Here is a 24,642-nt window from a genome sequence, read left to right as displayed (position 1 = left end):
AACTTGGGGAAGGGTTCCAACGATATGTCCTAGGACAGGTAGAATTAATAAGCTTGTTGTGCATTTCCCAGCTGAAATTGATGTTACACAGTTGTCTAAAACACAGTTGTGTTCTTAGTATTAAATCCTGAACCTTCTCTAAAGATATTATGTAGTAATGCACAAAGCAATGCATTGTTATATTTAAGGAGCAAAAATACTTGCCTTTGTGCGTTACCATGCAAACTTTTTATATTCCATTATCAAGCCTATTACTCCTTTCTACCTATAGATCAGTTAATGAGTTAAAGATAATCTGATGCAGGTAAATGCATGCACAGTTTCTGACAATAATGCATATCAATTGCAAAACTTCATATGAATGTAAGAGGAAACAGAAAGTTCATCAAGGCAATGAAATTCAAATAAAGAACTACCATTATATTTTAGGCATTCTTTCTATTAAGGAAATGGAAAAAGAGATTTTTGGCACCAAAAATAATGGTAAGACTTACCTACACAGCCAGAAGAAAATTGGTATTTTCCCATCAGTGATTATGTAAATGAAGATGCAAATTTGTCAAGTGGTGTCTGTTTTGAAGTATAAAAATATTGCTACAGTTTTGTGGAAACCCCCTTAAGTTACTGTGTTCAAGGTAGAAGCCACATCACCATTATTTAAAAGGGTGATGTAAGCTTAACCATGGCTCAAAATTTTCATTTTCAGTTAAAGAAAGGATTTCTTATTTTGTGAAGCGCATCAGATATTTGTGCTTTAAAAAGCATGACTAACTATCTAAATGTAAATATTTGATTTTATCTATGTATATTGAGAGACTCCAGGTGCATAGGTCTGTTAAACAAGCTGCATAAGTTTTTGCATGTACCAGTGAAGATGTGTGGTAGCTGAGAAAGTTGTATAAATAAGTAGTGTATCAATTCATAAAGGTGTTTTTTTACAATTGATGTTCAATATATTTTTTAATAATATATTAGTCCATTGAGATACTTGACACTAAGTTGACAGTTTCCTTTAACAGCATATGCTCTCAGCTTTTCAAGATATATAACCTGATGCAGACTGTGTGGGAATTTGAATTTTATTGTTGTAGAAAATTATGCCCAGCAACTGAGCATCAAGGAGTAAATTCTGTCAAATGCATGCTTGTGTATTTTACAGATTGTTTTGCGTGGTTTTGCTGAAGCTTTCTCTCATCCTGGTGATGAGGGTGTGGGAACACAGAAATCATGTTTTCAGTTTGGGGTGGTTCAAGTTTTTCATTTTCCTCTATTAGTTTGGGGTCTTTTCCCATGCTGTGCAGCAGGATGCCTTTCTGAACAGTGCTGGGTCAGTGAAGTGAGGAAATCGTATTTCATTGTGTTTCCCCTACAAGATAATCCTGGTACAACTGGGTGGATGGGGAGAGCAAGAAAGTGTGTTGTCACTGCTTAGCAACACTGTGGCCATGCTGTGGAAAGGTGGCGTTCAGTTCCTGCATTGGCCATCTGTCAAAGTTTGTCAAAGATGTGAATGGAGAGGTGCAATTTCTTGGGTTTTAATTGCTTTCTGAGATAGGCTTTCTAATTTTTAGCATGGTTTTAGTAATGTTAAAAACAAGGAGGGGAGGAAACCCACTTTCCAACTCAGAACAAGCATAAAGTAGATTTTTGTTTATGGTTGAGGTTTTTTTGTTTTGTTTTGGGATTTTGTTGTTTTTTGCTTACAGAATTTAAGAACAACTAACAGGCATGAGTTCAGAATAGTAGTATCCTGAGTGTAGTATTTCTACCGTGGTGCTGTAAAAATTATAGCATTCACTACACACTAGTGTATTTGGGAAACACAAAGAAGTTTTCTCAGTTATTCTGCTGCTCATCACTTTTGTTTCTCATGAAAAATATTAATGCTTTCTGTTCAGAAGCGACGCTCCAGTAGGCAGGTGAAGAGGAAGCGTTATACAGAAGACCTGGAGTTCAAGATTTCAGATGAGGAGGCTGATGATGCTGATGCTGCTGGAAGAGACTCTCCTTCGAATACTTCTCAGTCAGAGCAACAGGTCAGATATGAACAGACTGGAAAGGTGGCTGTAACTGCAGCATTGAAAGTTCAAATATGGACCCTTTTCATGAATGATATTCAGACATGGTTGTCAGAGTGTGCCAGAAGGCATTATTTTTTTACATTCTTAAAGAATATATCAATTCATGACTTTGTTTTCAAGCTGATGATACGCAGCTTGAAAGTTCAAACTAAGTTCCTTGAAATTAATGGTCTCTACCTAGAGGAAACCTAAACTGTACTGCTAGGAATCTTGAATTTACTTCTGTGAATTCAGTGGTCTGGCTTCTGTGACTTTAATAAACCACTCAAGCTTGTCCCCTGCTGCTAGGCACCATAAGAACTCCTTTATGAAATTACTGCCTTGTAGTACCCAGCAGGGTACACTTTATTCTCTGTGCAATGTAAATGATGGATAAAATAGTTTGAATAAGATGAGGGGTAATACTGTAGGAATGACTGTTGTAACCATCTCATTGTTTTGTAGTGCTTTTTCAAAGAACTACTTCATTTAACTGATGACCTGTTGGAGAATATATACATGTTCTTTGGTATTTCATTTGGCAATTTGTTGAGCCTTGTGAAATATTGTGTGTGATCTCCATTGTTAATTGTGTCTTATCAGAAAGAGAATTTTGTAGGTTTGCCTCCTGTTGTATTAGTGAATTAATGTAATAGAGAATTGCAGGCAGTTTTGGTGGCGATCGTGTGGACGCTTACACAGCCCACTGGAGTTTCTGAACATGATCTGATACTTAGACTGTATGGTACTGAAAACGTGTATTATTTTAGGAGAGGTGAACTGCCCATGTGGTTATACCTGTTTATCTGTGCATGTCAACCTTACTGAGAGAACTGGAGTTGCATTAGCTTTTAAAAATGGGCTTAAACAAGTACCCTTCAATCCTTTATTGTGGTATTAAATCTGTTTGACCTCTCTAAGTTCTCATGCTAGGGGAATAATGTCCTTCTGTGTATTAAGCTCCTGTTGCAAGATATTATTTGAAAGTTTTTCTAATAAAGGAAGTCTTTAAGTAACAAAGATGCACTCCCATAACTCTCGTATGGTATTTATGATGTAGGAATCTGCTGATGCTGAAGGTCCTGTTGTGGAGAAAATCATGAGTAGCCGTTCAGTCAAGAAAAAGGTAAAACAAACTCCTTTTCCTCCATATTTTTAAATAGGCTAAGAATATTTCTGCTGAAGCCCCTATTGAGTTCTTAAAATACCTTGGATATTCCAAATTAAAAAACTGTTCTATTGAATACAGGGGGTTCCCTTAAAGTGTATTTAGATAGTATGCTTTTGGATGCACATACACAAGATTGTTTGATCTTCTACTCATTTTATGCATTTTCTTGGATGAAAAAATTGATTTTTGCAAATATAAATATCTGGGTGAAATCTGTGGTGCTCTTCACTTCAGAGTGATGTTTTGTAGGAGTTTGAGGAGTGAAAGAACACTCCTGTAACCCAAGTTTCTGCCTTTTCTACCCTTGTCTATAATTTTTGCATCTTTTGATAGTGGTTGTGCTTAACAGCTAAAACCAAATTTACCTGTGATCAAGTATGTTACATGTATAGGTGATTTATATCTTCTTGTCACTATGTTAAGATGGTGAAAGAAACACTCAAGTTCAGTGAGGTTCTCTTTTAATTCTGCCTTAGTTGCTAGTTACATTCTTATTTTGCTTACGGATTTTTCTAGTCTGCTTCACAACTTGATTGGCCTTTGCACTTCCAAAAGATTAAAACTCTGAGTAGGAAGTAGAAAAAGAACTTGTTCCAAAAAGGGCATGATTATATTTGATAGACTCTTGTGTAGCTAATTCTCTGACTTGTACTATAGTTGGACAGAAAATTGTCTGACTTATACAGATATAGTGCTCACATTGATCTCAGTTAACCAGAACTATTTCTTTTCCTCAGTGTTAATTTTCAAATTGCCTTTATTCATGGATTTATTTTTTTTCCCCAATGTTGTGGTGGTTTGTTTTTTGGTTTGGTTTGGGTTTTTTTTTGATCTGGGGGTTGTATGTTCAATTTTATTACTAACATCGTTAGTAATGGTCCTAACATCGTTAGCAGCTTTGTAAACCTACATACATGCAACATCATGACTGGCTGTGATTCAGTCTGACTTGTTTATACACCTTGTACATAAAACTTCTGGTCTTTTTTTTTTTTTTTTTTTTTTAAGTCTAGAGCTATATTTTATGTTTCAAATCATAGGCTTATTTTTTAGATAAACTTCAGGTAATATAAACTGAGTAATTAGTTGTCCTGATGGTCTGCTAGGCAAGAGAGGAGAATGTGGTCTTTTCATAAATGTCTTTACACTGGAAGCTGTTTTTCACCAATTATTCTTGTCTTCTTCCTCTCCCCTGCAAACAAAGGTGTGATTACTCATGGGGAGTGTGTATTTTGCTGCAGTTTGTGGGAAGTGGTTGGTCTGCTGCCTACATGTCTTTGATTGCAAGCTCTGCTGGAGGCAAGCTCTATATTGAGCTTTTTCTTTAATGTTTTTTTATGGATTGTATTTGCAGGTTTGAGGGGTGTCTCTTCTTTCCCTGCTCTTCTACCCAACCCACTCCTCCAAAATCCAAAAAAAAAAAAAAAAAAAATGGATTTCAGGATGTTAATATTTAACATCTGAAGTATCCAACTGTGCTTTTATTAAAGGTCTTTTACACTCTTACTAACGTCATCAAAACCCTGGTTGTTAGATTACTAATCAAAGTAAAATTGCTGCGATCAGGACCAGTGCATAAAATAAACATGAGGAAAGGCTTCACTAGGAAACCTTTCAGTGGATTAGATTGTAACAAAGATGTTGCGTTCAGGTACAGGACATTAGATCATGACTACGCTTTCGGAGCAGTATTCTTATCACAAAATCATGCTGGTTTTCTCAGAAATAGTCGTACTCTGGTTGTGGAGTTACCAGATAGGATGCAGCCATTTTTGAAACATAGAGAGTAAAAGGTAGAAATTAGTTCATGTTTGAAGTATAAAAGACAGTGTTTTCCCCTGTTGTCCTTAACATGGAATGTTGAATTCCCTTGAATACTCTTTCCTGTTGCAGAAAGCATTAAGTATATGTATCACTCTCCTTCCAAACCTAATGTCTTAAGTTTATACGTTGAAATTTTTTATACAGTCCCCTTTGAATTTCTGTTTCTTAACTTTGAAAAGGAATATCTAGAGCTGAATATGGTATCCAGTACAAATAGCACATATTATGGAAAGATGTGGAGTTTGTACAACATTATACCTGCATGTTACACATCTGAATGTGTCTTTTTGCCTACAAGTATACATGAGAATTAGATCCAATTGAAATGTGTACAACGCCTACACGTCTTCCTCAAACTGATAAGTTTACAGTCTAGTGCTGTGTATCAATTGAGGTGATTGTTTCTTATGTGTTGCTTTTGCATTCTTTGAAGGAAGGGATCATTTGTTTACTCAGTTATCTGCAGAGACTGTGGATCAGATTGTCAATTCTGGTTGCAGCTGGCAGTGATAATTTGAAGTGTCCTGCATTGCTCAAGTCTGCCATGTGTTATTTGAGGATGTCTCTGTAATCAGTTTTGGGAGAATTTTGCATAAATGTTCTATCTCACCTTTTTACCTGGTTAATGTAAATGTACATGTAGTGGGGGTTGAACAGTGACGTCAGGGTCATAAGCTGCTGTCCCATATATCCCAAACCAATACACTGTTAACTCCTACTTGAGGGCTGGCAATTGGAACTTGATTAGATTTTTGGAGGAGAGCATAAGTGTTGAATGCCAGACTAAGATTTTAAGAACATTTTTTCTGAAATACCTTTTACTTAAATGAATCTTTGATGCACTCTCATAGAACATAGAATAACATAGACCAGTCATTACCTGTTAGACAATACAAAAGTGTTTTACTTGTGAGAGTTACAGGATTTATCGAGATCTACATTGTAAATTATTGTTATTAAGTTGGCAGCTGACAGAAAATATGCTTGACTGAAAATACTGTTGAGGGGAGTTAAATTGGCTAATATGAAACCTCTATGTAAAGGTGTTTAACCGTGTTGTCATTGTAAGATTGATGGATCTCAGAGTACTCTGATTTAACACTAATCAAAGAGACTTGGCCACAATACATTTTAGAAAATAAAAGAATTTAATGTCTTAAAATTAGAGTTGACTTCTTAAAGACCAATTTTGCCTCAGGGCAATGAATAAGTTCCAGATAATGTGATCTTCATTTATTAATGCTTCTTTTTTCAAAGCAGTTTTGATCTCTAAATATGAATACCTTCTTGAGAAAGGCCCTTTTAAATTTTTTGTTTAAAGAAGAATCCTGATGGTCTTCAGATTCCTTCTTTTGACAGTGTCTTTGTAAGTGACAGAGAAGTTTCTTCCCTGTGTTTAGGGGTTGGGGATAGTTTGAACAGTTTATCTTCTTTGATGGAGGATTCAAGAAGATCAAGAAGTAGTACCAGGAATACCTTATCTTCTTCCTTTTCTTTAGGGAGAAATAGTTGAAGTCTGGTGTTGTTCCTCTCTCTAGAAAGGAACACAAGCAGACTGCTGGAGTGATATAAATGGTAAACTGATAAAATTCCTTGCTAGTCTGGAAGCAAAGAAATACTATGTGAATCAGGGACTAGAAATTAATGAACTTTACTGTGCTAGAACACAGTTTAATTCAGTTGTTTCTGTTCCTTAACTGGACTGCTGTGGAGGTAACATCTAGCCAGCAACCAGGAGACAATTCAAGCTTTAGCGTAGTCTCTCTTGCGTGTATATATATATTTTCTCTCTCTTTTTAAAATGTGTGTATATAAATACAAAGAGTGTTGACTTACACAGCAGTCAACAGTTTTGTCTATTTAGTGCTGCATACAATATTTATTACAGATGTTGTTGTCCCTGATAAAGTATGTAAAACAGAAAATGCTCTTCTATTTAAAATTGTTCCAAAGTTCATTAGTAAACACAAACCGTTAATGTTGTGACATGAACTGAATTCTAATTGTGTGCCTGGTGCACTGTCCTTAGTTTGTCCTATTGCTGGGTTCAGGAGTAATTCAACAAAGTATTACATACCATATGTTATGCAATACTTTGGCACTAGGGATGAGTTAAGGGTAGTCTCAACCCTTAGCACTGAATGCCCTTGGTTTTGCTGGTTTGTATCACAATTTTAACCTTGCTTTAAATGTAGGTTTTGGGTGTTAATTTAATTTGGCTGCTCTGTATGTGAGACATCTTGCCTGAGTGAATTTAATTGCACCATTGAGTAAAACTAAAGCCATGAACACTGATGCACTAAAATTCTAGCAGAGGTATAAGGTTTAGTTTTATATGGCTTCTTGTTTGGAGTTATTAACTATATGGAGGAATAAACCCCCTTTAAAACTCTTTTTTAAAACATTACAAAACCCACAATGTAAAGTTGCCATGAGCCAGCCAAAAATAATACATATGGCATTCAGGAGTGCAGTTGCTAATTGGCTGCTGCCTGAGAAAATGGTACACTTGGCTTCTACTTAACACTGTGGGTTTGGCAGAAAGCCAGATTTGGGGTGAGGTTGTGAATGAAGCTGCATGTGGTTAGGGAGGAGTTCAAATGATTCATGTCTTGGAAGTTGTAGTAAGCAGTGCACTATGTACTTGGGTAAGCAGCTGGAGGAAACTCCTCAACCATGTCCTCCCCCACAAACCTTTTCCTACACCTCTACTTGTGTATCTATGTGGGGACCTTATTTTATATTTCAGATAGCTTTTAATCATTTATAAATTGGGCTGTTTAGAGGTTTAATTCATATTTCATCATTTCTTTTCTTTTAGACGGAGAACGGAGAGGAGATAGAAATAGAGGAATTCTATGTAAAGTACAAAAACTTGTAAGTAAAGTTATAAGTTTGATTGCTATCTTTAAGTTCATGTAACTTCCAAATAGTTTCCAGAAACTGGTTTTGTAATTGATATAACTGTTACTATCAAAGTTTAAGCATATCTAATGTTTAATCCAAAACAATGACAAATAAACAGGGAAATAGCTTGCATTGGTGGTACTAGGTTTGATAGTGTTGTCTTAATTTGTGTTCTCTGCAAAATTAAATCCGCAGGTAAAGTTGCTCTGCTATTAAAAGCTTTAAGGCTCGTTACGCATGCAGATTCATGAGCTCATACATATGTAGCTGTGTAGGTCTAACTGCAACTGTAGAGTAATGTGTGTGCAAACTACTCAAAAATAACCCTTGATGTTGTTTCAAAAACAAGATTTGTGTTCAACAAAATGTCTAAGATAATAAAGGAGATGGCTTTCCATATTCCAATAGATCACTGTCCCTCCATAAGAGGGATGTTAGAGTGGTGAGAACAGCATATTGTTTCACTTCTGGACTCTGAAACTGCAATGCAATCAGTATTTAAAATAAAATACTTCAGAGCTGGATAAGCTCACTTTTCTTGTAGAAAAATAGCTTATCTTGTTTAATTTTACCAAATTTTCTATCTGAGAGATAGAAATCTGCTGAAAGTGAGTTTCTTGCAGCTAACTGCATGTAGTTGACTTCACTTTAAATATGCTGTTATTTTGTACCTTTTGCACTATATTGTTTATTGCATGGTGTTTAATTGCTTAATTGTAGTTGTTTAGTTCTATTACATAGACATGTAATTTTTGTCATAACTATTCATGTCTTAGCAATAGAACTTTTGACAGACTCTAAATTTATAGAGTGGGACAAGTCAGTTTGGCAGAGATGCTTTTCCTTACTCTGTGTTTTCTTAAAGACGAATTATTACCATGGAGCTGCATTTACAAGGGGTTTTCTTTTCTTTCTGTCAGTGTTAAAACTACAGTTGACTCATAAGCAACTTCCAATTACAATGCTGTTCTCACAAAAAAAATTTATATAGTATGTTAGTAGTTAAAATGTTTGCATATTTTCATTAACTTCTGAAAACCCTACTCTTTGCTAGAATGTATTGCTAAATAGTGACATTTATGATAAATGTCTTGTATAATATTTATGTTTTAAGTATACCCAACAAAAATCATCCTAGCTTTGTACCAAACACTAAATGTAGATGGTATATATTTAAATTTTGAGTGGGAGTTGTTTCTATTTCCTGGCAAATTTCTCTGTTAGTAAGTATAATTACTTTCAGGAATGATGATTTGTTAATAACCTGTATGATGAAAAAGACAGTGTCCAGTTTTCCAAGCATAGCACTACAATATCTTGTTATACTAGTGGGATACATAAGGATTGCAATGGAAGCAGTTTTCAGTAAGATTTTTCTGTTTCATCTTCTAGTTCTTACCTTCACTGTCAGTGGGCATCTGTGGAAGAGCTGGACAAAGACAAGAGAATTCAGCAGAAGATTAAACGGTTTAAGGCAAAACAGGGCCAGAACAAATTCCTTTCAGAAGTACGATCTTTTTATTTCTTTTGGGTGTTTTAAGGAATGTTCTTATGAGTTCTTGTTCTGTATACAAGCAGAACATTTTGAATAACTGTGTGATATATCAGTAACATTTATTCTGGTATAAAGCAGAACCATTCTGGATGCAAGTCTTGCAAGTCTATGAAACTCAGGTGATCTATCCTGACTCTATACTTTTTCCTCTAGTGGGTTTTTTGGGTTATTTTTAAAGTGAGTGGCCAGTTGTTTGCTTTGTAAGCCTGACTGAATCAGTACCATGTCCCTTTTCTCGGGAGCTGATTATTCCGGAAAAAATGCATCCCATTTTTCTGTGTTATGGACTGCTGCTCACTAGGGATTCTAAGCTTTTTATCATCAATTTAATTTCACTTAGAGCCATAAGCAGTAATGTGGCAGAGGTCCTGTCAATAAAAGACCAGATCTGCTGATTTGTGTCTCTGAAAGCTTACCTTTCAGTAAAATGCTGTCTTTTAAGAAAAAAAAAAATGAGGTTCATCAGCTACTGTATTTATTTTACTATATCATTCAAACCAAGCAAAACCTGTTGCAAATTGAAAACTTTCATCTGTTCTCAGTGAAGGCACCTGGAATTGCTTCTATATTCTTTTTTTCATCTTTTTCCAAGTGGATCACAAGTTATTGTAAATACTTGGAATTTGTTCTTGCTTTAGAAAAAGCTTTTAAAATGTACATAGTCTTTAGTCCTTTTGTCTGTCTCTTCTGTTGGAGGATATATTGAAAATATAAAATTAAGCACAGTGCTTTAGTATGCAAGTGTATCCTGTAAGTTGTTGAAGGAATAAGAAAGAACATAACAAATTGTGATTTTTTGGAGAAACTGTGTATGCATGCATTGTCTTTTCTCTGTTTTTGAAATAATAATCTTTGAATCTTGCTTATAAAACTGTTAGACAATTCCTGTAGTTAAAATAATCCAAAGGCACTTAGTGTACAAGGCTCTAATTTCTTTATTGCAAGCTGTAGTTTCAAGAATGCTAAATGCATTGCATGCCATAAGCCTTTTCGATTGCTCATTAGTGAATTGTAATTTCACACTTCATTTAAAATATTCTTAAACATTCTCTCACAGTAAAAGGTTTCACACAGTAATTAAGAGGCCCAGTTAACAAAGTCTGAGAAGTCTGATTCCCTCACGGGGAATGATCTTGCTGAATTGTAGCATTTCAATTAACATGTTGAAGTTTGCCAAATATAAATTCTGTGTCACCGTGACCCAAAATATTATTGCATGGTGAAATATATAATCATTTTTCCTCTCTGGAAGGGCTAATAGAGATATCTTTTATATTTTTGCCTCTCTCCTTGAACAGATTGATGATGAGCTTTTTAATCCAGATTATGTGGAAGTTGATCGAATCATGGATGTTTCACGTAGCACAGATGATAATGGAGAGGTAAACAAATATTTTAGTGCATCTGTAGCCATATAGACATTGTGTTTAGAATTTATTGTTCAGAAATGTGAATATAATAAACACTTACAGAAGCTACCACAGTATATGTGTGTATAAAATAGGAACGTGTTTGAGAAAACATTGGCTAATATAGCAACTTCCCTAAAATAAAGGGAGTTAAGTGAAAATTCCAAACTTCTTATAAGTTACCTATATTTAAAACAAAACCTACCGCAAAGTAACCAAACAACAACAACAACGACAGAGGAGTGGTACTTAATACAGTAGGAATATGATATTCATGCATGTAATGCAGAATTTAAATGAAAATTGCAAGAAAGAGTCTTAGTTAAGTGTCATAATGGTTTAGACATGGTTTGGACTACCTGTTGGGGAAGAGTTCGTGAATTCACTGTTGCTTCATTTTTAATGACTTGTTCTGCAGAACAAGATAACTTTTTCTTTCAGGAGATTCCTTTTTGGTCCTGGGAGAATAGAAAGCTTCGCTGGCTGTGCCAGTGTTTCCATATTGCTCTGTCAGTGAATGGCAATGGTTGAGTTACCTACTGGGAAGTTTTTGATGACACTGATAAAAGATAACTGTTGACTTTTTTCAATATGTAGTAAGTCATAGAAATTGTAAGGGTTGAAAAATTAATATTGTTTTACTTCTAAATTTTAGTCTAACCTTAGTGATTTCAAATGTAGTGTGCTCGTTTTAGTGAAAAGCCTGCATTCCCCACATTCTAATCTTACTTCGTTAGGTTGTCAAGGTGTCAGCCTGCTGTTAGCTTATCCTTTTGGCTGATTCAGGTCTGGTAAAGCTTTTTGAATTTTATCTGGCCTGCAGATCTCCTGTGAAAATGGTTACACTTTTATTCTTTCTATATTGTAATGTAATATTATTTTTGTCTTAACAAAGCCTGTAACGCATTATCTGGTGAAATGGTGTTCGCTTCCTTATGAAGACAGCACTTGGGAGCTCAAGCAAGACATCGACCAAGCTAAGATCGAAGAATTTGAGAAACTGATGTCTAGGGAGCCAGAAGTGGAACGTGTGGTAAGAATTGGCTCCATATAGAGGATTTTATTTGAAAATAGTAAAGTAATGTGGTCTTTTAGAAACCACTAATGGGATTTGCTGTATTTGAAACAGGAGAGACCTCCTGCCGATGACTGGAAGAAATCGGAGAGTTCCAGGGAGTATAAAAACAATAACAAACTCAGGGAATACCAGTTGGAGGGAGTAAACTGGCTTCTTTTCAATTGGTACAACACGTACGTAAAACATTGCTAACTGCTGAATCCTGCTTTGGAAAAGCTTTTATAGCTTATTTGAAATAATAACCTTTTAAAGTAATCATCTAAATCAAGGTTTTAGAATCATTTACATGTCTCATTTTTTGCTGTGGGAGTCATATACAAGCTAATTTGGGGTGGAACATGAATATTTCAGATAGATTCTTGTGGCAAATGCTTTGGGTTCGTGCATACCCCCTGCTGCCCCTTCCTTCCCATTGTGAACTTGGGAGGTACATAGAACGGATATATCCATGCTTATTGCATCACAAATCATAACATTTATTTAAAATGCAAAAAGATGATGATGTCTTTTCAGTGTAAACTTGCAATTTTAGAAATATCTGGTTTATTCAGGCTATCTTCTTACTGATTTTCTATGTTTTAAGTTAGGAATAAATCATTCAGACTGTTTTTATTATTGTTTTCAGACGAAACTGCATTTTAGCAGATGAAATGGGGTTGGGAAAGACTATCCAGTCCATTACGTTTCTCTATGAGATATATTTGAAAGGAATCCATGGTCCTTTCTTGGTTATTGCACCATTGTCCACAATTCCCAACTGGGAAAGGGAGTTCCGCACCTGGACAGAGTTAAATGTGGTTGTGTATCATGGGAGTCAAGCAAGTCGACGGACCATTCAGTTGTATGAAATGTATTTCAAAGATCCACAGGTAAAAACTCTTCATGATTTTTCTTTTTTTTTTTTGTATATGCCTTAGTGTTGTTTATTAATTTAAGCATCAATTAGTTTTGCAGTACTGATATGTTAGGTTTTAGCTAATAAAGAAGATATGTGTATTAGTAAGGAGAGTGCTTTTTAATAGCAGCCAATAGATCAGCTGGAAATAGAAGGGCACCAAGGGATGGTGCAACTCTTGTTTAGAGTTTCATTGTTTCGTGAAAGGTTTTTGTTACTATGCATTCCTGAGGAGAGCTGGCAGAAAACTACTTTAGTTGGAACTAAGCTTAAAAATCAATCTTTGCCTACCATTCCAGGAAAGACCTGCTTCCAGAAATTAGACTCGTTGATGCTTCTTTATCAAATTTTGTAAGTCAGAATATATTTTGAATCTGTGTTACTGTGCTCAGGTTGAATAGTTCCTGTGAGTGAAGGAAAGCAGGTACAGAAAATGTTAGGGGTAAAAACAAAAACTTATTTGGAAAACAGAAGATAAGAAGAGCAACAGACCTCTACTGTTAAGTGCATGGCTTTGCCCAGAGTAAACAGAATTGGGGGAAAATACTGTGCATACATCGAACCATATTGCAAAACAATATAATCCTCTTCAGTTAAGAGGAAAAATAAAAAGAGTGAAAGTCCAACCTGATTTGATATATTGTGGAGTATTATTTTTAACTGATCTTAAGGAAGTGATAGTGGTGAATTCATACATTTAGATTTTCTGTAAAGCATTTGATTTTGTGCCACTGGATATTTTGATTAATAAACTAGAAGGATATAAAATCAATATGGCACACATTAAGTGGATTTAAAACTGGCTAACTGATATGTCTTGATGTAATTGTAAATGAGAAATGATTTGCATTTCCAGCATAGTTCTTCAGGGATTGGTTTGTGTCCATGAGCTATATAACACTTCTATCAATGACCTGAAAGAAAACATAAAATCATTACTGAGGAAGTTTTCAAATGATGCAAAGACGGGGAGAGTGGTAAATAATTAAGACAGTTCATGCATACAGAGTAAGCTGTGTTACTTAATAAATGGGGTCCAAGCTAACAATACTCAGAATAGCTAAATATAGGACTGTCTGTGGACAAGGAATGAAGATTCTTACTGTAGGCAGAGAGCTCGGCCCTGAGAAGGCTGTAAGACAAATGTAGATTCTTTTGTGCCGTGGCACACGACCAGTTAAATATGAGTTCATACTGTGAGACTGTGGTGAAAAGGGCTAGTGTGTAGGAGGAAACAAATCTTTAATAAGGATGAGAGAAGTTACAGCATTCTTCTCTTTGTCAGTAATGTGGTGGGTAGTCCTGCTTAGCTTTCACTTCCTGTCCTCAAAAAGAGTGTTGAAAAACTGGAGTCTTAGAGCAAAGCTATGAGGGTGTTTGCAAGATATAAAGTATGCTTTTACAGGGAAAGAATTGATTAAAAACTCTTTTGAAGGTGATGACTGTGGCACAACGTGACATGCCATTAGGACAAACAGAAATAGAATCACGTACTTAAATATAGTAGAAAAACACAAAGTAATTTATATTGGTTAGATGTTACATCTATTTGGTCTTGACAATAATCATCTCAGCAATTTATCCAAGAAACTTTCAAATCAAAATCATATGCCTGGTTGTTAAAGATTTAATTGAATAACAGTTGCTACACTGAGGTCTAATGGTCCGGAGAAGCTGTGGATGCCCCATCCCTGGAAGTGTTCAAGACCAGGTTGGATGGAGCTCAGCAACAGAGTTTAGTGAAAAGTGTTCTTGTCCACAGCATGGGGCTTGGAACTAGATCTATAAGGTCTCAACCCAGGCCATTCTATGATTCTATGATATTCCTTATGATCATTATCATATTTAGCTTCTTACCTAGATGTATAGTGTACAAATGAACTGGAATTGAAATAATTTTTTAAAATAATTTCTTAGCAGAGATTGATATTTTATATACTTTAAAAATTTGGATTTATATAAATACTGTCTCTACTGAGGTGTTTCCTGTGTTAAAAATCATGCTTGTTGGTTATTTAAGCAGTGCTTGTTCTCAGCATGTTCTTCCCCTTAGGATACAGCAGTTACCTAGCATGAAACCTGAAGGAATGTCATCAGAAAAATCCCACTTACTGTGCAGATTTTTAGTGTTATTTTGGCAATATTGTTTCGTTGATCTAAAGGCTACTAAAAGGATTTACAGCAAGACGCTGCAGAAAGTTTTGGTCTCCCTGTTGCCATATTCTTAACTCGCCTCTTGCAGTGAGCATGGCAGTCATTTAACCCCATAGCGAGTAATGACAAAACACTCATGGCAATGAGAAAATGAATCATTTTCTGCTAGCTTTGCTCCCTGAACTGGCTTAAGAGGAGATTCAGACAATTGCTACATTTGCAGATAAAGGAGAAAGGGAGTGAACTCATCCTTTTGGTGGCAGCTAACTTAGATGTGTCACCTTCTGTGTTCCATTCTTTGTAAGATGGTGTCAGCTGTGAAACGCATGTTAGAAACTGAATTATGGGGGAAAAAGTCTCTTCGTATTCTGACAAAATAGTCCCCATGTAGTGTTCAGTCTGGCGTTCTCTGAAGTATCATCATTGGGTGTACGATGGGAGACAAGAAGGGAGAGAAAGAAGACAGGATTTGGCAGTTTCATTTCTAGTTCCCTTGCCAAACATATCAACCAAGACATCAGCATCTTTGGCTTTTTAGGTCTTAATGTGAAAAGAAACCTCTCAAGCTGAGCTGTTTCTCAAAAAGACAACTGAACATTGAGAAAGTCTGAGTGGCTTTGAAGGGCTGAAACAAGAGACAGCATGCATATAAAGCACCTACCCATCTGCAGTAGTGTGGGTTTTCAGAGTCAACACCAGTTACCAGAGTCAAGTTGTTGTGAAATGCTAGAGAGTTGTTGATGACAAAATAAGTTTCTGCAGTGGTGTGACTTCAACAGTAAGGATATGGTATTACAAGAGACATTCTGCTTGTGAGATTCTCATAGAGAAGTCTATTCTGGTGTTCTTGAGCAATATAACTGAAAAATCCTTCTAGGGGGCCTTCCCTGGGTGGAATATCAAATAAAACATTTGCTTTTCTAAAGTGTTCTACTTCTTAGAAGGAGTTCTATTTTAAGATCAGGAAAACTATATATGCCAAATAGAGCTAATGACAGAGCTCTGTGAAAGAGTTGACTTGTTTGTGATAGAAGTTTACTTGGCTCATGAAAAGGTTACAGCATTTCAATTTGCTGGCTTTCAAAGCTGCCCACTTAGTATATCTTCATCTGCTGTTTGTTAAGTAGCAACTTTTTCTGTCTCTAAGAAGATAAATGTTTCTGGACTATGCCATGAGAAAGCATAGTTGAGCAGGTCATTACTCCCTCTGAAATGTTCTTGGTACAAGAAGGCAGATATAATGCTGAGTTCAGGATATCAGGTTTCCAGTCATTTTATTCAGTCAGTAGCCAGTTCTGATCTCTTAAGGTTTGGAAAGGGTTATATGCAGGTCACTTATAAAAGGATTCAGTCTTGCACAGGTCCAAAGGAAGAAATGGTCACCTTACTGTAAAATATCTCTTTCTTTTGAAATGTATTCAATATACAACCCCTGACATAGTCCTGCTTTGAAAACATAGAATGGCTTTGAACTTGTGTGAGGCCCATCCTTAGAGAGACAGTTTTTCTGCACAGATCCAGTGACATCGGAGATACCAAATTGCATTTTTCTTTGAACAGCATTGGGAAGGAGCATAGCATAATATCAGAAAGATGCTCATTACATGTTCATAAATAAAGTTTATTTAGGCTGGGTTTTTTGTAAAGGCTCTTTGTATAAGAGCTGAAAACAAGACTCTTAATGAATGATAGTGAATATGGTGCCAGACATCAAGTTAATTGTCCTGTTAAACTTTGCTTAATACAGATATACAAAAATATTATGGAATTGTGTGCATTCCCCATTTAAGAGTTCAAATGTTTGCTTCTTTCAAAGCTGTTTACTAGAGTTGTTGTGGATGCCCCATCCCTGGAATTGTTCAAGGCTATGTTGGATGGAACTTTGAGCAAACTGATGAAGTAGAAACTGTTGGGGCTCATGGCAGGGAGTTTGGAACTAGATTGTCTTTCAGGTCCCTTCCAACCCAAGCTGTTCTATGAATTATAGGTGTTTTGAATACTGAGTGTCTACCAGGAAAGAATTTACTGGAGAGCACAATATTCAAATAGCCATAAAAAGGAAACCTTAGTGCACTTCTACCCTATTTGGATTGTCTGGGAGGACCTTCGCATACCTTTGATTTTAAAGAAAAAAAAGAATTCTCTTGGCAAAATCTGAAAATCTTGTTTGAATATTGCAGCAATACATTAATGCCTCAAGGCATTAGTATAATCCATATGAATTACAGCTGAAATACTTGTATAACTTCTTTGTAATGAATGTGCAGTGGTTCTGTGGGCCTTTTTACAGGATTAAAAACACCTATCATGAAGCCAGCAGCAAACTTACGCATTTGTATTCCCTCGTTTAATCAGCAATAATGATTTAATTTACTTTAAATGAACAATTTGCTCATTGTACTGTTCTGTATTTTTAAACAAAAATTTTGATGATGAAACAGACTACTTCCTTTCTCTGCTAGGGAGTTTACTTTTAATGTTTACTGTTCTTTTTAGGGTCGTGTGATAAAGGGGTCCTACAAGTTCCATGCCATTATCACAACATTTGAAATGATCTTGACTGACTGCCCAGAGCTGCGTAACATTCCGTGGCGTTGCGTGGTCATTGATGAGGCCCACAGGCTGAAAAACAGGAACTGTAAGCTTTTGGAAGGACTAAAGATGATGGACCTGGTCAGTGCAAACATATGTATTTTTATAACTTCTGATTTATGATTTAATCTGGAAGTAAAATAAAAGGTTTTCCTCTGAAGTAAATCATCAAGTGTTAGGAAGAGTGAGGTGAAGGAAAGCAGATGAGAAAGTCTGTAAAATACCTGGAAGCATATGCATACCTTCAGTTTTGGAGTGCTGGTGCTTAATAAGTTTTTTTATTGATTTAGACCTAGAATTATGCGGATTCTTTTAAGAGAACCAAGATAAATTTGTTCTTTCCTTTCTGTCCTTTCGTGTGACTTAACCCGTAGTCACTTCTTTACGCAGACATTTATTTAAAAGTATAATGTGGTCAGGAGACCAAATTCAGCCATGAGAGTTAAAGTGCTCTGCATTAATATTAGCTCTAATGTTAATTTGTTGTGTGGCCACTACTGTTGCTAGTAGAGGAAAGCTGAACTTATAGTAGTGGCAATAGATAGAGATATGGGACTTCTCACATGGGTTCTTGTTATACTTCGAAATTCATGTTAGACTGTGGGCTAGTTGCTTAATCTCTCTGTGCTCCTCCTCTAAAGCAATATGTAACTCTTACGAGTCTCTGCCCATCTCATGCTCTGTAACATTTAATAGGACAGTAGAACTCTGCTTCAGGTTTACTGTGTTGGAAACTTACACCTGCTCTGAGGAGATTAATGCACTGAGGTCTATTGGATGGATGTGTGGTAAATCAGTGGATTTTTACTGGAAGTGATGGTATATGTTCAACTGTAATTTTGCCATTTAAAGTTCATTGTACTTGTGAAAGAGCTGGGGTGGTCTGGATCAGTAAAATCTCTTCTTGTGTCTTGGAGGACTTTTGGAGGTGCTTAAGTTGTGAAGTATTTTTCTGAGCTATCGCTGAAGGGAGGCCAGAGTACCAGTTAGAAATGTCTTGAAAAGAGTTTTATGTAAGTAGCTGGGGGAGGGGAAAGGAAGCAAAGATAAGACAGACATATGGTGATGAGAGGAAGGAATTTTGTGTATTTTTCCATTGAAAATTAATTGAGATGAATTCTTAGGCAGCTATTTCTTAACCTTTCAGGAGCATAAAGTGCTGCTTACTGGAACCCCTTTGCAAAATACAGTAGAAGAGCTATTTAGCTTGCTTCACTTCTTGGAACCAGGTCGCTTCCCATCAGAAACCACATTCATGCAAGAATTTGGGGATCTTAAAACCGAAGAGCAGGTAAACTTATCTTACTTACTTTTCTGTTTAGATATTGTGAATTTATCCATCTAATTACATCTGAACTTCATTACTTGTTTTTACAAATAATACTTATTTGCTTATTGGAAGACCACGGTGGGTTTATCCCTATGTTTTTGTTTGTTTTCATTTTGTTAAGTTTTTTGCTTTTTGACCAAAAGTTACTTCCCTTTGTTAAAATGTAGTGTTTAAAAATAGGGGTCGTGTGTCTTGTAATGCTTTCTGGATAAAAATACTTCTAAGAGAATTAACTTGTCAGTTGACATTCTTCCTTAAGTATCAGCATCAGTGTCTTCTGTAACTTCTGTGGAATTAACATCTGAGAGTTTTCTCAATGATTCTGTGCAAACAGAAACATACTTGAAACCCAGTTCAGCAAATGCAGGGAGAGGGTTTTTTGACTCAGAAACAGATTTCTCAAGCTGTCCAATAAGAGGTGCTTAAATCAATATACAGTGCAGCATGTTTTATATTGGAAATGTAAAATGTTTCCATGCAAGTATGAAATTTTTTTAAAAAAGCCAAATCACCTTAACATTAGCAGTTAACTGAAACATGGCATCTTCATTTGGCTGTTTGCAACCTATGACAATAACTGCATGCATTGTTGTGTGCAGTTTTGTTCTCTTTGTCTGAAAATTTGATTTCTGATATCTCTTAACTTTTGTCTGCTTGAATTACAAAAATTTGAAGTAACTCTTTAGGATGTGTTTTAAAGTATATGCCACAAAACCTGGAGACACTAAAAATTATCAGTCTTAAAGCTAAAATGTTTTCATTTTTAGACCAGGCCTAAATAGTTTTCTACTTAAGTGGATGTCAAAACTAGGGAAATAAGAAGATAATTAGAAGCAGATCTCTGAAGGGGGAAAATAGCATTAATCACTGTTTAGTGATTAGAAGTGAACTGGAAAAGTTAGATTTGCCTATATAGCTGTACTCAGGGTTAGCTCTACATGACTTGTGTGCAGTACTGTCCTTGTCTAGAAAGATAGTTCTGAGGTCTTATTAATAACAGACATCACTAAACAGAAGGGCTACACGTTAAACATTGACTTTAGAAATGTGTATGTCACTGAGTTAATGAGAACTCAATCTCTAGGCCGTTGAGGAAAGATTTTTTACAAATGCTCTCTACTTGGGATTTGAGGTAGGAAACAAGGATTTTAGAATTAAGGAAATTGAAAAATGAATATTTGAAGCCTTGCAGTTTTAATTCAGTTATTTATTAAACATCTGTTTTCCAGGTGCAAAAACTCCAAGCTATTTTGAAGCCGATGATGCTGAGACGTCTCAAGGAGGATGTAGAAAAGAACCTGGCCCCCAAAGAGGAAACAATCATTGAAGTTGAGCTGACAAATATTCAGAAGAAATACTATCGTGCTATTCTTGAAAAGAATTTCACATTTCTTTCCAAGGGTGGAGGTCAGGCAAATGTACCTAATCTTTTAAACACTATGATGGAACTAAGAAAATGCTGCAATCATCCATACCTTATTAATGGTAGGCCTCCTATTTTTCTCCTCATTTGAAAAATGGTTTTAAGGATATTTAGTAGGTACAAATTCTATTCCAGTGTGTCTTTTTGTTTATTCATGTATTTTAAGTAGAAAAGTGAGATAGCCTTTTAGGTTTCATAGGTATGGATATGTGCTAGCCAGGACAGCACTGCTTGTGCAGACATCTGTGCTTTTTTCCACGGCTTCCTAGCCCTGACAAAGTTAGTGTTGGGATTATCAAGTTTTCTTTCTGTTATTTCTGACAAACAAGACTTCATTTATCATGTGGGTTGTTGGATGCTGGCATGAATATGGCAAATTTTTTATTCAGAGTTGTAGTTAGCTGCTGCTTAATTTCTTGATGTAGAACATTATTAGATAGTGACTTAAAAATTCTAAATAAAAGTTGCAGGGTAAGAAATCATGACCAGGCCTCCTTTTATAGCCACATGTTATCAGCTCATTTTCTTAATATAACTAGTAAAAAAAAGATTAGTATGAATGTCATCTTAGGTTTTAAAGGTTGCTTTTTGGTGTGATGCTATTGGTTTTAGATCAGGATTACCCTTGACAAGTACTGTAGAATCACAGAATATTTTAATTTGAAAAGAACCCATAGAGGTTATTGAGTCCAACTCCCTACACCTCACAGGGCTACGTAAAATTGTATCATATGGCTTAGTGTCATCCAGATGGTCCTTGAACTCTGACTTGTGGGGCTGTGACTGTTTCTCTGGGGAGCCTGTTCCAGTGACCAACCTGATGATGAACCTGCTAGCTATAGCTGTCTGAAGTATGCTGAACTTGTACGTGTTGGTCAGTTCTTCCCTTTGAGGTTGTAACACAAGCCTCTGTACAGGCTTGCATTCTACTAATTTCTTGTTTCCCAGCTCCTCTTCCTTACTGTATATGGTTTATGTTATGGTTGGTTTAATGCTGGTTATAAGCTTTATGATGGAAGACTGTTTGTTTGAGACTGTTGATTGAAGACTGTTGTTTGAGAACCATATGTGATTTCAGTTTTTTTAATTGTATGACTTCGATATTGCAGTACTTAAGTTTTTTTCCTTGACATTTTTTGTTTCAGTGGGGGTGGGGGGAATGCTTAAACTGATTCATGAAATTACATCTAGTTATATTTCATGCACAAGTATTTATTCCAAAGATATGACACAGGGTTACCCCAGAATGCTTAACTCAGCCATGCTGGTGGCTGCTCAGTTTCTAAACTCATATGAGCATTCAAGTAAAGTAGCCTTGTGGTTCTGGTGCAGGGTTTGTTGGGGATATTTTGTTCTGTTTGTTTGTTTTACATTAATCCATTATATGAATGACTTCATCAGAAAATAGTTTAGGATGTTCAAGTTATGAGCTTCTGAACTTGATGCTTCTTGGCATTCAGATAGTTCTAACCTTACCATTATTTTTTCTTATTTCTTGTTTGCTAAAAGAAATAAACTGAATATTTTGCTGCTAGTTTGTTTCGTCAAATAGAGTTTATCAGTAGTGCTTGCAGTGTTGCCTACAGCAGTGATCTTTTTTCCTCAGAAGGCTTATATCATTTAATGTCATTTAGGAACTGCTGAAGTCCAGGTGGTTATTTAGAAAATGTCAAATATTTTTTTATGACTGTATCTTTACCCTAATAAAAGGGGGTGTGTTTGTCTCTTGAATGCATTTGCCTTTATAACATTTTTGTGATTTTTGAACCTTTGGACATGCTTGGTCTCACTTAGCAACATGGCAGGTGGGTCAAGCCTTCAGATTTGAGGGAAAAAAGAAATAAATCAACTGTTATTAGCGTGGAGATGGAACTCAACAAATACGTCCTTTGTAGTTCTAGGACAGAAAATACATCCTATAGTTGTCCAAACCCGAGGTTTTATTTTATTGACTGTAAATCAACATCTTGGTACTTAGTGTGACGACACAAGTTTATTCTTCTTATTATTAACATTATTAATATTATTGTTATTATTATTGTAGTTATTATGTATTTCTCTTAAGAAGTCTTGCTGTGCTAGTACTTACGGCTGCATATTGTTCTGATGAATGATTTGTTGCAGTAGCAAGTTCTGTTCCTGAGACTGAAATGGTTTTTTAAAGTTTTGCTGAATCTTTCTTCCTTTCTTACAAGGTTGCAGGTTTTGTGAGCAAGCAGTACTGCATGTGTATTTGAATATCCAAATAGAACACTGTACGTTTTGTTTTGCATAAGAGTTGCAAGCAAGTCTTCTGTAGATTCTTCAGTTAAGGTTATGTGATGGAAGTAGTAGGGTAGGATTTGAATGTAGAGTGACTTTTTTGTTTGTTTTTTGATTGATAGATGTGTTCTGTGGTCTGCTGAGACTGTGAGTAGACTTCTAGAGGTAGTTACTACATTTTGTGTATTCTCCAACCAACTTGGGCAAAGCATTGTCTGTCATTTTTCTTAGAGCTGGACTCCTTGTTTTCTCCATAGCAACCATTCCCAAGTATTTATACATCATTCCTCTTTCTCTGTCTCCAAGAGCCAGCAGTGGGGAATGCTTCTGTACTTACACATCTTACAGCGTTGAACACTGGAAGGGTTCCTTACTCTGTTTGTTTTGCTCTCTTGAGCCCTGGAAGCCTCTCATAATTAGGAATGGAAGTGAGGATTTGATTTCCCTAATGGACCAAACCTAGACACACATTCATATACCTTCCTTTCATCCCCTACTAAAAATCAACCAGGATAGGAACTGTTGTTACAGACCCGCACATACTGCATCAAGTAACTTTTGGGTAACAGGATGCTCAGTGTACATGACTTAATTGCAATTGAAGTAGTAATTAAAAAGACAGGATGGTCATTTATGGGGTTTAACTAGGACAGAATTCTTGAAAGAGCAGGTTTTTGGAGGTCATGGTCTGGTTTGGATGTGGGTCTTGCTGAAACCAAGCTCTGCTGTAAATTTACTGTTCATTAGAACAGTTTGGGGGTTTGTTGTGGTATGCTTGGCTTAGGTGGTTTGCTTTTGCAGATGGTGTTTGCATATTGGTTTGCTTCACAGTAGTAAACTTAAATTCGGATATCACAATTGAATAAGAAATGATTGATGTAACTGGGAAAGATCATTGAAGTTACTGTGTATGAACTACTTGACAGTCTACTGTATCCTGAAATTGCTGAAGTTCAGTACAGAATTGGAGATTTCTGCCCATTTTACAAGATGGGAAGTGATAAAATTGAGGGGAACTTTAAGCATCTGATTACACAATTTTCTTATGGGCTTATTTTAATTATGTGCAACCCATGAGGATGAGTGGTGCTTGGAACAGGGAATCCTAATAAGGAAAATCCATGGATGTAGAATTATCTTCAAATGTGGTCACACTGAGTCCTTCACATTCTGTAAAAGCGAGCAATTCAAGTGTGGAGTAGCACGAAGCTGTCAGTCAGCCTGCTCAGGGTGGTGTCTAGTTAGGGCACCGCATTACAGCAGGCACTGAACCAGCGATCACACAGGGAGGGTGCGTTTCCGTGTTTGTTTACAGGCATCTACTTAGAACTGGGATATGAGAGAGAGAGATGCTCAGCAGAAGCCTGGCAGTAAGCTGTTCTTCCCCCCTCCTCCAGCCCTCCCAGCTTTCCTTGTGCTATTCAAAAGAAGAATTGAAGCTGAATATTGTAAAAACTATAAATACTTTATAAACTACAGTTTGTTTAAAAAAAAATAAAAAGCAGAGGGACTGAAAAAGATGGTTCCAAAAAAGGGTTTATTTGGTTATGAAATAAGCTTAGAACGAAGGTTCTTAACCTTTTACTTAACCAAGAATAGCAATCTGATAATTCTTGAAACTGTCCACTGTTTGTAGACATGACATAAAAAATGCAATAAAAGCATAGGAGAGGTTGAAGAGAAAGCTTGAACTTGGTCTTACGGTAGTGCACAGAACTAGGAAATAGATGCTGCTCTGTGTATCATTCATAGGCAAATTGAGCGGCAAGAAAGAACTTACTAATGCTGGGAAGAATATATACGTTGGATAGCTTTATCAAACTGAATACAAAAAATGCATTCAGTGAGAAAAAAGCTAAATAGAAGGTAAACTAATAATTTCAGAGCTACTTTCCCCCAATTAGTTTTTTCATTGTTTGGATTTTGATTCTATAATTAATAATGGAAGGACCAGATTCTGGTCATGTGGGTGTTTAAGGCTG

At 36.0% G+C, this 24,642-nt stretch overlaps 1 protein-coding gene across 5 annotated transcripts in view; it reads left to right on the top strand.

Moving 5' to 3' along the window:
• The window catches only part of CHD7 (chromodomain helicase DNA binding protein 7), a 131,874-nt gene that overhangs the window by 84,359 nt on the left and 22,873 nt on the right, over positions 1-24,642 (top strand). For all 5 annotated transcript variants that reach the window (XM_027741665.2, XM_039390393.1, XM_039390392.1 and 2 more), the window contains 11 exons: positions 1,899-2,036; positions 3,121-3,186; positions 7,877-7,932; positions 9,355-9,469; positions 10,816-10,899; positions 11,822-11,959; positions 12,056-12,177; positions 12,630-12,873; positions 17,550-17,726; positions 18,793-18,936; positions 20,205-20,460. In XM_027741665.2, the coding sequence (XP_027597466.1) occupies positions 1,899-2,036; positions 3,121-3,186; positions 7,877-7,932; positions 9,355-9,469; positions 10,816-10,899; positions 11,822-11,959; positions 12,056-12,177; positions 12,630-12,873; positions 17,550-17,726; positions 18,793-18,936; positions 20,205-20,460 (1,540 nt within the window). The remainder of the gene's footprint in view (positions 1-1,898; positions 2,037-3,120; positions 3,187-7,876; positions 7,933-9,354; positions 9,470-10,815; positions 10,900-11,821; positions 11,960-12,055; positions 12,178-12,629; positions 12,874-17,549; positions 17,727-18,792; positions 18,937-20,204; positions 20,461-24,642) is intronic.

The sequence above is a fragment of the Pipra filicauda genome, unplaced genomic scaffold, assembly GCF_003945595.2.
Source record: "Pipra filicauda isolate LSUMZ 115617 unplaced genomic scaffold, ASM394559v2 scaffold81_size6448238_pilon, whole genome shotgun sequence".
NCBI classification, from domain to species: domain Eukaryota; kingdom Metazoa; phylum Chordata; class Aves; order Passeriformes; family Pipridae; genus Pipra; species Pipra filicauda.
The sequence above is the reverse complement of the archived record's forward strand: the minus strand, read 5'-3'. Positions and strand labels throughout refer to the sequence as shown.